Below are 13240 nucleotides of genomic sequence, written 5' to 3' on the forward strand. Positions count from 1 at the left end.
ATCTAAAAACAGATCAGTTAACATTTCTTAATCCACACCACATACAAAGCACGGAGTACTCTACATTATTCCACAGATAGGGAAGTTTTCATTACAGCCACGACTGCAAACATACGACAGCTCCAGAAGTTAAACAGATTTACAGGCCAAACAGTTTTGTTCTGTATTTTAGGTCAGGCCTCTGTGGGAGTAAACAGGATACAGCCTGCATCTTCACTTTAAACATTATTAGGAACTGAAGGCAGTGGGAGGATTAGGAGGCACGCTTGAGATGTCGAGAAGAAAAAAAAAGAGACAAACAAGAGAAGGGGAGTGAAAGGGGACAATCACAGGTATTAGAGGGTCGAGCATTACCAGGAGGTGAAGCACTGCTGGTCCGTCAAAACCCAATCCTCTCTGATCAACGAGCCACCACACAAATGAGTCTTCCTAAGAACATTTGAGAAGGTTTTAACATTAAACTGCTCTTTAACATGTGTTGTGTATTAAAAATAAGTGTTGCAGAATGACTTACTCTCTTTGGATGCTGACAACCCAGCTGCCATCTGTGCCCTGCACCTGATGTCCTCCAACAATTCTAGTATTGATGTGCACAAAACAAGATATCTTGGATCTAGTTGGATCTAAGGAAGGAGATGTTGTTGATATTGTATGTTAGATTGCGGGCGGCATTGTTGACATTTCAACTGGGGGGGGGGGGCACTTCAAAAAGCAGGCAGAAAATGTGATCAATTTCCTCCGATAAGTAACAACAGAAGGATTTGATACAAAGACTACAAACGTCCAAGATTGGAGATAAGATGAGGAAGGGGGCTAAAGTGAAAGCCAGTAAAAGTGGTACTCACTGGTGGGTGGGGCAAGCAATGTGGGCGAGTCACCTAATAGAAGGGAAAAAACAAACAAACAAACAAAAAAAAAACAAAACAAAAAAAATCACAAAATAAGTAAGAGCAGAACCGGAGGCACCAAACTCATTCACAAGAGACACCCTTCCATACTTCATGAAGATGTACATCTCAATTGTAGGTCGTTGTCAGAGGCTCACGTCGTCAGCGACCGCAGCAAATAAATTTGCTCGAGACCTCAAAGAGTCCGTGTGAGACATGTTTTACATTACGGAAGTTACTGTGCAGCCATTTGAAAGGACTTCTTCAATGAAGCCTGATTAAAACCAGCCAAAGAAGGACAGCACAGTAAACTGGCATCTATTTGGACATCGTGGATTCCGTGCCAGTTGGACAAAACTGCAGCTAAATGATTACAGAAACCACATTTCAACAAAAAGAAGATACACGACACTTTTGTCACAGTCAACAAAGGCTGCAGAGCCGAGTCTCTGCTCAGAAGTCTTAATCTTTGCTTTACACAAATAAATACAAGCCGTGTTAGAAGCAGTGTCCAGAGAGTCTGGATGAGTTCTTTCAGACATTTCAGACGGGCACATCTACTTGTTGCAGCAGTTAGCCAGGTGTGAACAGGTGTAGAAATGAACTGGGCTCCATCTGATCTGCAAACTAGGATTACAGGCTGAAGATTCCACCCTCAAATGTTTGTTAAAAGGATTTCTCAAAAAGACAAGAAGGAATTGGAATTAAATTTGGTAGAGGGATAGACCCTCGGGCAAAGGAAGAGGTGAACAGGTTCTAAATGATTGAGCTGATTTCTGTGGTGAAACACCACCCCCACCCTCACAGAGGACTGGTGGGTGACCAGGAACCCAACCCAGGTCTACATACTGGTAAACCTTCTGAGCTACCCGCTGTTCAAGATATCTAAGATACACTGAGTTTATATGATGTAATCATTTCTTGCTTCTGAAGTGAACAATGACATCAGATTGACAGGTTAATCACTGCCACCTTTCTTCTGCAGAAAGCAATCACTGGCATGGATGCTTTCATTGCTGTGTGGTCCATTTTTACCCGAGGCCATCAAATATGGCCATCGGGTGTTGCGAAGACTTCCATCTGTCCAGTCCTGTTACTGCCAGAGTCTTCAAATTCACAAAGGAACATTCTTGGGACACAGATCTTGGACAAGTTCAAAGATGGCTAACCTTGACCTATTTTAACAGGTATTTTTAGAGGTAAAATGATCACATTCTTTTTCATTCTGTTCCGTTTTTTTTTGTTTGTTTGTTTGTTTGAGAGGCAGGGGGGGCCAGCCAATCAGAGTAGAGTGGTACCGTGACATCTGGTCTAGCTAGCTGGATACTCAGTTTTGTTTGTGTGTAAATATAACCTCTGTCATACATTATGTAAAAGCTAGAGAGGCATAAACACTTCTAAAACTGAAAACGCTATTTTTGGAACCTGATAACACCTCAGAACTGATTTACAAGACATTTTGCGGATGTTAGCGTCGTGATGTCACAGGCTGCTCTAGCTAGCAGCAAACACCGTTTCGTTTGTGTGTAAATATAACTTCTTTTTCATATATTATGTAAAAGCTAGTGTGAAATAAACACTTCTAAAACTGAAAATTCTGTTTTTGGAACCCGATAACACCTCAGAACTGATTTACAAGACATTTTGCGGATGTTAGTGTCGTGATGTCACAGGCTGCTCTAGCTAGCAGCAAACACCGTTTTCCTTTGTGTGTAAATATAACTTCTTTTTCATATATTATGTAAAAGCTAGCATGAAATAAACACTTCGAAAAGTGAAAACGTTTTTGTAACCTGATGACACCTCTGAACTGATTTACAAGACATTTTGCGTATGTCAGTGCTAACTCAAAGCTATAACTTCCATTCTTGTCAAAAGCTCATGTATGCGTACATGCACGCCCTCCTGCAGACACTGTTAAAATGTAAATAAAATATTGTTTATGATTCACTGATTGATTGATAGAGGGTTTTTTTGAACATGTACAAATTGTACATAAGACAACAGGATCTTAATAATTAATGTAAATAACAATAAATGTATACTGGGATACCAATTAAGCAACTGCAAATTATAAAGAAGACAATGCTCATACGGCCGAGGGTATTTTAGCATTCCCTTATTTTTTTTACTTTACTGTTGCACAAAGTACAATTTTGCCATTGATAACACTTGCACATATGAATGTTCCTGATCGTGGCAAAACTGACTGAAAAATGAAGGTGTTTGTTTGCTGCAGATCACCTGAACTGAAAGAAGACAAATTGGTACACATTTTTAGAAGAAACCTTCAAACTCACTTATTTGGCTTTCTTCTGGCTTCGAGTATGTTCTTACAATTTCATATTTTGTGGTTTATTTGTCTGTAATGCTTTTTACAGTGATGCAGGTTGTCTGGAAATTACCTGATTCCCAGATGTGAAGCATTCCGCTGTTTATACTAGACTTTATTCCACTGACATGGCACTTTTGTCTTCTGACAGTCTGTACTAAAGACAGTTCTAACTGTCGATAGCGTGACTATATCTGCTAAAGCTAACTGCTAAATTGTGACCGTATATGCTAATGCCAAATGCATTTTCTGTAATACTGCCGCCAGCCAGTAGTCATTCAATGTCCAATATAAACAGCACTATACTCCATATCCACAAATCCACCATTTGTCATATTATCCTGCTTCTCTAACTGTTTATTCGTCTCCTAGTAAAAGCACTTCTCTTTTAGGAGTTTGCATATTTGCTGTCAGTGTCAAAACGTTTGAGTTCCCCCCCGGTGAGCACGGTCTTGCTTTAGTTTCAGGGTAGCTGCTCTTAAATCACATGCACAACTTGGCGTTTTCAGTATTACGGATGACACGTTGCCAGACCTTGTTGCAAAAGACAATATATCCACCTTAAGTGTCTGCTAAATAGATCGTGGACAGCTCAGAGTACAACACATGCATCACTCCCACTGTCTCCACCACGCTGTACTAAATTGGTGTTAAAAGAACAGACAAATGCTGAACTCCTCATCGCTGTCACCCATTAGTGGACTCCTCCTCACAGCAGCCCCTTGTGATGATGACATTTAATTCCAGTGTCCTCTCCAACAACCACCTTGTGCAACTGGAACCATTTGGTAAAAGTAGCGCCACTTGGCAAGTTCGACTGACGGGTTTCATCGACTCTAGCTGCCGTAATCTATCTTTATCTACTTTTGAAGACACCACCACCAGAAGACAGAAGGTCAGGTAAATTACTCACAGGGCTTCAGTTTGCAGTAGTCCCAAGCCAAGCGGGTATTTGGATTGGTGTAACACCAAGGACCATGCTTATCCTGGTCTGGATTACGGCAGTAGTTCTTCTCCAACCCTACATGGGACACTGTAGAGTGAGAATCCCCGCTGTAAGACACACAAATACAGATTCTCATAGTCTATTTGCGTTGACAATTATGAGCAGTGCACCAACTTCATGACCAGTCAGCTGAACATACGGAGCATCACATAAGCATTGGCATGCTTTGGAAAGTCTGACTCTAGCTTTCCTATATTCCAATGAATCCTCTGGATTCACAGCACAGAGCCCGTAGAAGGAAACGGGGCTTTGTGAAGAACGCTCATGGGAGTATGAAAGTATGCGCTCGAAGCATGCGGCAGGGCTCAGACCATCAGGAGCCATGTCCCCTACTGAACAATTTGGTCGTGCTCCCAATTTTTAGGAATTCACATCTAATCGTGCATCTTGGCTCGCTGAGAATCAAACGTAATCGACTCCATTATCCCACATACTCTTGAAAAGCAATTGGGAGGCAGAGTTTACAGTAAAAATGATATTAAGCGTGCGATGGGCGGCAATTTGTCAGGGTGAAGATAATTTCACTTCCCAGGAGATTGTTAAACAAGCTGTGGCTCTCCGCAGTTTTTCCCGGGACAACCCCCGACCTTGAGCAGGGTAGACTCTCTGGCTGCAGTCTACATGAGGGAGCTGATTGGCTTTGATCTACCTCGCTCGGCAAAGCACTTCCTGGGGTCAGGGGTCGGCTCTGGAACATGTCCATCTGTCTGTGCCATTTTGGCTTTTAAAATTCCTGTGAATTAAGCAATTCCAACAGCCTGACTTCAGCATGGAACAACATCCAGAGGAGCGGGCAGCCTCTCCGTCAGGGTGGGTCATTCGGAGAGCACCCCGAGGTTTCCTCTCGTCAGATGAATAATAATTGGGCCCGGTACTGACCCCAGAGGAACCCCCTGATTTCCTCTCGCTGTTTGTTTTCACTGCTTAGCCCCATTCATATGAAAGGGATTTTCACAAGGCAATGAGAGCGATGTTGTCAACAAACACTCATCAACTGAACTGAGAGGAATGTCAGCCTCTTTTTTTTTGTTTTTTTTGCCAAATGTTTCCAAAGACTCTTACTCTAAAGTTAGAACAACAAAGTTGGTAGTAGGAGAAACAACAATATATATGAGCTTATATGACTGTTACCTATTTATGTGTTCTGACCAGTCTGCACAGGGAATCCCAGATCGGGTTATGGATAACGTGCCTCGGTATGACTCCCCATTGCCTTGATAACATTCTGCAGAAGACAACAAAACAAAGTTATCTTAGTCGAGCTTATAAAAAACCTCCCAGGTGCACGTGTCCACTGAGCGCAACAGTTTCCTCAACGCATAAATGCTCAAGTACAAAGACCTAATCTGGGTTCTGGCTGACTTTGTCATTGATGCTATCATAAGGCAAGCAAGAGCAAAGTTTTGACTTCTCTTTGAGGTTTGGTCTAATTTGAAAGTAAAGGGGCCCCGTGCACCCGATCGTACCCAAATATAATAAAACAACTTCAACCATGGCGCATGTTAAACACAACCCGGGGGGGGAGTGGTCACATATGGTAAGTCACCAACTCTGCATCGTGTGACACGTGGTTTGTTTGAAATGTAAAGCAGAGGAGAGACGCGGAGAAATTACAGCGCACTTTACATCCAAGGTCCTGTGTTTTGTTCCTCCGTGAAATGGAATTTACTGGCCGCAACGCTGCCAAGTGGCCCGATCCTGCAGGAGTGCCTCAGAACATGCCTGTCTAATTTCAGTATGCAAAAATATGACACGTCTTTTGCAGCATTAGTGGTTTTGCACTTCAAGAACACGGATGAAGAACTGCACAGTTCGCCCGGGTATTGGCACCTAAAAATTATAATATAAAAGCTTGCACGTGATAATTTACCTGTTTTTTCTGTGGCCTCGGCATCACAACAGGGAATGTGGGTGCATTTGGCTATCCTCTGATTTGGGTTTGTAGTGAAGCACCATGGGTAATCTGCACCATCAGGGTTCCGGCAGTAATTCTTGCTGAGGTCCCTAGAATGCACAAAAATGCTACAACATAAATAAGAAGGGGCTCATTAAACCCGCACCCTACATGTTTGACACGCAGTAATGCAAACATATATCCTTCTGGATCAGCGACACCATAATTCAGTTTAATTAATTTCATTTATATAGCGCCAAATCACAACAAAGTTGCCTCAAGGCGCTTCACACAAGTAAGGTCTAACATTACCAACCCCTAGAGCAAGCACACAGGCGACAGCGGTACGGAAAAACTCCCTCTGATGATTTCAATTCAATTTCAATTTATTTAATTTATAAAGCTCCAACTCATGGCATCTTCACCTCAAGGTGCTTCACACCAAACAATTCAAAAACAATTTAAAATTAATTAAAAGATTAAAAGCACAATTAAAAATAAAACAAAAAATAAAACAAGCACAATAATAAAAAGAGCAAAAAAATTAAAAAGGATGCTAACACAATGTTGTAACCACAAGACAGAGTAAATACGTGTCTTAAGTCTGGTCTTGAATGTCTCCAAAGAATCTGACTGCCTTACTGACGTTGGGAGACGATTCCACAAAACAGGGGCACGGTAAAAGAAGGCTCTTTTGAGGATTTGAGGAAGAAACATCAAGAAGACCAGACTCAAAGGGGTGACCCACTACTTGGGCCAAGCTATAACCTATGGGTCTGTCCAAAACCAAACCACTTTATAAGTAACTAACTAACAAACACTCTCCATGTTTAATCCATAGTGGCTCCAAACTGTGAATTAACTAGTTATGATCTTGAGTTTTTTATATGTCACTCATGGTCAACAATCAAGTGGCCAAATGAAAAAAGATGTATGATGTATTCTTAGTAACCGCAGGTGTATCTTTAACCAATTCCCTGGAATATATATATATATATCCCACATTTTGATCTTGGCATGTGGCTTTTGTATCGTAGTGTTTGACCTTTGTCTTCAAGGTTACCCAGGTTCAAAGGTCATTTCACCAACAGAAAGGTGACCTAATATGACTTCATACTGGTGTTTTACAGTATTATTAACCAATGCGAGTGCTGATGACTTTACTCACTTGCATTTGTAGTTGTCAGGTATAAACGAGTGGCTATGGGGGAACTGGGAGTCCCAACGCTGACAGGTCACACCCTCTGGCGTGACGTTCACGGTGCCTCGGTAATTTGTGCCCTTTCCCTGGACACAGGATGTTGTTACATTGACATCTGTGTTCTTACTGAAGTCTGAGTCTAGCAGAGAAATGAAACAAGCAAAAAAAAAACAAAACAAAAAAAAAAAAAGGACAAAGTGGTGGTTTAGGCGGACGAACGATGTTGGAACGAGGCAAAAGAAAACAAGGTCAGAAGGCGGGGCGGAGGGAGGGAGGGGGCGGTGGAGATATTAATCCACAGAAGAATGTGTCATGTGTAACATAGATGATCAAAAACAGCAGCACTCTGCCCGACTCGCAGACGAGAGACGACGTGTTCAATCTGCGTGTTCACAATATTCTTACAGATTTTTTTCTTCCATTCCACCTGTGTGAAATTCAGAATTGTGATGAACGTCTTTGATAAACTTGATGAATTTGTTACTGCACTCACACCAAAAACACCACAACAACCCCGGCTTGGAAGACCAACTTTATCGGCCAGAAAACTATTCCAAACATCTTCCGATAGGACTCTGCAGGAATAACAGTGCACGGGGAGCGACTTCTCCCCGTCAGATTTGTGTCTCTGTTTCTTTAGCCTTTGACAAACAAGAAGGGAGAAGACGGAGGAGTAATGGGAATGTTTTGAAGCACAAAGGAGAATTGGGATGGAAAAGAGGGATTCTCTGGCACAATGTGATGCATGCGAGTGTCTGTGCGCGCTGCGTCGCACAGGTCAGTGGTTTTTATCTCGCTGAGGGCAGGCATTGAGGGATGCGCACATCTGGATAAATGCAGATCCCCCGCCTTTGCTGTAAATCAGAATCTGTAGTGTAACGCGTACGTGTCTGACGAAGAGGGCGTGCTCGATGGTGCACATGTGGGAATGTTTCATTGTGCTCAGAACGAAAAGGAACAAGAACAAATTCTCTAATGGCACGACTTCTTCTGGATGATTATTCTAACACTTTCCCCCCCATGTTCTTAAGGTCACATAATAAGACAAATCTAATCTAAACTACAATGTTGTCAAACTATTTACAACCCCAATTCCAAAGAAGTTGGGACATTGACTGAAATGTAAATTAAAAACAGAATACAATGATTTGCAAATCCTCTTCAACCTATATTCAACTGAATACACCACAAAGACAAGATATTTAATGTTCAAACTGACAGACTTTTTTGTTTTTGTGCAAATATTTGCTCATTTTGAAATGGATGCCTGCAACGCATTTCAAAAAAGCTGGGACAGGGGCAACAAAAGACTGGGAAAGTTGATGAATGCTCCAAGAACACCTGTTTGGAACATTCCACAGGTGAACAGGTTAATTGGAAACAGGTGAGTGTCATGATTGGGTGTAAAAGAAGCATCCCCAAAAGGCTCAGCCGTTCACAAGCACAGATGGGGTGAGGATCACCACTTTGTGAACAACTGCATCAAAAAATAGTCCAACAGTTTAAGAATATACTCGTATTTCTCAACATTCAATTGCAAGGAATTTAGGGATTCCATCATCTACAGTCCATAATATAATCAGAAGATTCAGAGAATCTGGAGAACTTTCTACATGCAAGCAGCAACACCGAACACCAACACAGAATGCCTGTGAGCTTCCATCCCTCAGGCGGCGCTACAATTTAAAATTTAATGGGTTCTTCCTAAAGCCTAGTGTCCACATATTTTTGTCACATTCCAGGTGTGCCCCAGATAGAAATTGGGAAGCAAACAGCATCTGAAGCCGCAAAAAGGGGCGGAGCTGAAGATGGCAGTGACCTTGCCACTGGTGACACATATTGACAGGATGGAATATTTCGCTGCCTGCTTACCGCGGTGAACTTTAACAGACTGGGTACAGATGTACATCAGTGTGTGGTACAAATCTAACACCGTCAGCATGCAGCAGGGTTCACGGGACGTTGCAGATGGCCCCGGTTAAGTTGCTGTGAGCTTGCCAATGTCCCGGTTCGGTTCCCAAAGATTTCTACCTGCATTGAAATATTAAACAGTCCAAAACTTTGCTCCTGATTATCCAGATGATCCTGACACTCCAGGTGCTGGGCGGTTCACTCCAGGATGACCATATATGCTTGCAGAAGTATTGCCTTCTTCTACCAAAGGTTGAGTATATTTTTGAGATATTTGAGGAAAGTGGAGATCATTGAAAACCCACAATCTCCTCAACTGAGGTAAGGCGAATCAATGTTCATATCCTGGTATGATGTGTGTGTTTCTAAAGCCTTTGCGCAATGATATCATGTAAGTATACAAAAATACTAACCACCAACAATTAGGCCTACAGACCCGAGGACTACCCAAATTCTCAGGCACCATCTTAATCCAGCCCTCCTCAGGCCGTTACCATCTGTGAGTGGTCTCCATAAAACACTTCTGACACTTTAAAGCTAGATCCCCTCCTCGACAAACAATCTATTTACTCATTCTTGTTGAGGTAAAGTGATCGGAAGCCAAGGACCACATGAAAAAGCCAGCAGGATAAACAATAGTCCAATGAGACTTTGGAGGGGATGAGGGGTGTTTTAATCCTCTTACCACATCGACTTGAAAACTGCCTACAGTTGTACATGTGATATCTATCCTGGTGCTCCCAAATCAGAAGGTGTCGCTACAGTGTGTCACTTGAAAAATCAAGGTAGAAATCATCAACAATGGATGGCCGAGTCCAACCGAGTCTGGAGGGATTAATAAATGTGTGATATGTTATATAAGTAATGGGAGCGCGAGTGCACGTCAAGAACCTGCACCATCGCCGTAAGATACGAAATTCGAAAACAGTGCGATCCTAGTCAAATAGCTTGTGTTTTAATAAGTTTCACCATCAAATTAACTGAAACATTTTGAAACATTTGCGTGGAATCAGTTTGAGACGTAACATATATACTGAGGTCCCACTTGGCATAGCTCTTGATACCTTTCATTTGATAGAGACTCCAGAACAATGTTCAAAACTAGTTTTGAAATATTGTGGAGTCGTGTTTCAAGTTAGCATCACTAATCTGTAGTAGTGATGAAATGTTCTGGCTCCATCCCCAGCCACAGTTCTGGCTCCATCCCCAGCCACAGATACTATCTAGTGATTAGTTCTGGTTTTACATTCCTGTTTTGTCTTGCATTTGCTCATGTAATGGGCATAGTGTTTCTATATGCGGCTACTAGCTTCTTAGCTGGGCAGAGCTAATCAATAAGCATGTAAACGGACTTGTGTTCCATAGACAGACTAAAGAAATGACTTAACTACAGCCATGTGAAATTTCGGATAATTCAACCAGCATCCACGAATGAACCAACAGGTGGCGCACATGCCTATTGGATATTATATAGTTAAAACAAAGTTGCATCATGTGTCCTCAGAACTATATTTTCTAAAGTACAAGTCCCATTTTTTCATTCGTTTGGCAGGCCCTGCGACTTATACTCCAAAAAATATGGTATATGTTATTAGAATTTAGTGAGTTACAAGATGACAGCATTTTTTTAAATTTTTGAGTTATTATCTATGCACGCTGGCTAAGATGGACTCACTCACACGTCTACATTTTTGCTGTCCAACCCCCACGCTGTTACAACAAAGAAAATTATAGCTGCCCGACCGTGCTGCTGCGGAAAACACATAAGATGAAAAAGATTTCAAGTATCTTACCGCATATAGTGATGTTGCAGTATTCCCAAAGAGTTTTGTGGTGAGTGGTGTAGCACCAGGGTCGGAGACGATGATCTGGGTTACGACAGTAGTTGTCCCTCAGGTCTTTGTTCCGATACCTGACAAGAGAACAATGACATGGGGAGGCAAAAAAAAAGTCACAATAACAGTTGAGGATTAGTATAATGTATTTATCAGCGAAAAAGGTTAGCAAATGATGTTTAGCTGCACTGCATACTTTTTGGGCTGGAAGGGATGTTTATGAGGCCTTGAAGAGTCCCATCGCTGACATTCCTTGCCGCTCTCTGTGTGGTCCATTTTCCCACGATAATCCTCCCCGTTACATATCATGCACACATCTGTCAACACAAAACCCGTAACAATCCATACTCTGTGACATCATTTAATCTGTATCTGCAAATCAAATATTTTCAGCTTTCTCATTAAATAATCCACGTTAGTCTAAACGGGGCTTACCCTGTGAACAATGCGGTATGCCACACACTTCAGAACGTACGTTGGGGTCCGTGGTGTAACACCACGGACCACTAATATCGTTGTTGGGATTCCTACAAAAGTTCTCCCTCAAGTCTTGGAATGGGTGACTCTCAGGATCAAACCTGAAGAATAGAATAGAAGAGGCAAAGAATGCTTATTTTAATCGCCCATTAATCTATCAAGTCTTTTTTATGATTAATTGGAACACATTAGTGTTCCAATTAACTGGAATTAATTTAATTAACTGGACTGCCTTTTTTCATTTGCGAAATATAGCGAGGATTCGTCCTATTCTGTCTATGGCTGATGCTGAGACTTTGATTCATGCGTTTGTCTCTTCTAGACTGGACTATTGTAATGCTCTATTCTCTGGCTTACCGCAGTCCAGGATCAGGGGTCTTCAATTGGTTCAGAATGCTGCTGCCAGACTTTTGACACGGAGCAGAAAGTTTGACCACATTACGCCAATCTTGGTGTCCCTGCACTGGCTTCCTGTTTCTACAAGATCGGATTTTAAAGTATTGATTTTAGTTTATAAAATTGTTCATGGACTTGCACCTCCCTATCTGGCTGACTTGATAAGCCCCTATGTACCAGCTCGGGCCCTGCGTTCTCAGGGTGCAGGACTTCTGTGTGTTCCCAGGGTGAATAAGAAGTCTGCCGGTCACAGAGCTTTCTCCTATCGTGCCCCAGCTCTGTGGAACGATCTGCCGGCACACATTCGGCAGTCGGACACTGTGGAGACTTTTAAATCACATTTAAAGACTCATTTATTTTCCCTGTTTTATCATTAGTGTTATGATGTGTTTTTAATCTTGTACTTTTTTACTGCTGTTTTTTTTCTTATGGTTGTTTTTATTGTGTTTTAAATTTTTAACTGTTTTTATGTTGTGAAGCGCCTTGAGACGATAGTCGTGAATTGGCGCTATATAAATTAATAAATTTGAATTTGAATTTAGTGCCATAAAACCTTTGAAAATTGGTAACTCTTTCCTATTAAGACTTCTAACAGACCAAGCTGAGGCAACAACTTTGAATCTCAGATTCTCTCATTGCTTATTCTGTCCAATATTACAACTAAAACCATCCTCAGCCACATCTGAGTTCTTCTCCTGGACTCCCTTCACTGCCCATGCATTGCTGGTCTTGCCACCGACTTAAATGCGATCTTAGCCCTCGCCTTGATCTTTGGTCATGCAGCACTCTGCGCAGTTCACCCACTCTGCACTCTGTGGTTTATTTCTGTATCCAGTGCTCCATCTTCACCTCCCAATAATCCTACGTATTTAAATATATTCACTACACACTATATATCCCCGCAATCTAACTCCAGAATCTCGATCACAAATTAAGCCTGATTCCGATTAATCTCCAGCTATCTGTCTTCCGAAGCCTTTCTCCATTCTTCTAGCTTTCTCTCATCATCCTCCCTTCTGGTGCTGAACAACACGGCGTCATCTGCAAAAAGCATGAACCACTTTAATCTCTTCTCCAACCAACAGTTGAAAAACAGTCCAAATGTTTAATTTACAATTACAAAATGAGCCAATGCTTGCAAATAGAAGCTGAAACCAGTAGAAAAAGCAACATTTTTGCTTGATAATTAATTTAAATGACTCAATACAGTTCTGAAAATTGTTGATAATTTTTTTTAATCAACTGGCTGTTTACGACATTAGGTTGTGAACATTTTGAATCATTCATATGAATCCAAAGGG

The 13240-nt window shown here is 41.7% G+C and overlaps 1 protein-coding gene across 1 annotated transcript in view; it reads right to left on the reverse strand.

The window, feature by feature from the left end:
• Positions 1 to 13240, reverse strand: part of LOC117503717 (hepatocyte growth factor-like) — a 41153-nt gene that overhangs the window by 7628 nt on the left and 20285 nt on the right. Inside the window, exons 5-14 of the mRNA XM_034162934.1 lie at positions 11502 to 11644; positions 11263 to 11383; positions 11025 to 11143; positions 7288 to 7459; positions 6096 to 6229; positions 5357 to 5450; positions 4133 to 4272; positions 846 to 878; positions 515 to 623; positions 355 to 429 (exon numbers count right to left, since the gene is read on the reverse strand). Coding sequence (XP_034018825.1) covers positions 355 to 429; positions 515 to 623; positions 846 to 878; positions 4133 to 4272; positions 5357 to 5450; positions 6096 to 6229; positions 7288 to 7459; positions 11025 to 11143; positions 11263 to 11383; positions 11502 to 11644 — 1140 coding nt within the window. The remainder of the gene's footprint in view (positions 1 to 354; positions 430 to 514; positions 624 to 845; positions 879 to 4132; positions 4273 to 5356; positions 5451 to 6095; positions 6230 to 7287; positions 7460 to 11024; positions 11144 to 11262; positions 11384 to 11501; positions 11645 to 13240) is intronic.

The sequence above is a fragment of the Thalassophryne amazonica genome, chromosome 22, assembly GCF_902500255.1.
Source record: "Thalassophryne amazonica chromosome 22, fThaAma1.1, whole genome shotgun sequence".
In the NCBI taxonomy this organism is placed as follows: domain Eukaryota; kingdom Metazoa; phylum Chordata; class Actinopteri; order Batrachoidiformes; family Batrachoididae; genus Thalassophryne; species Thalassophryne amazonica.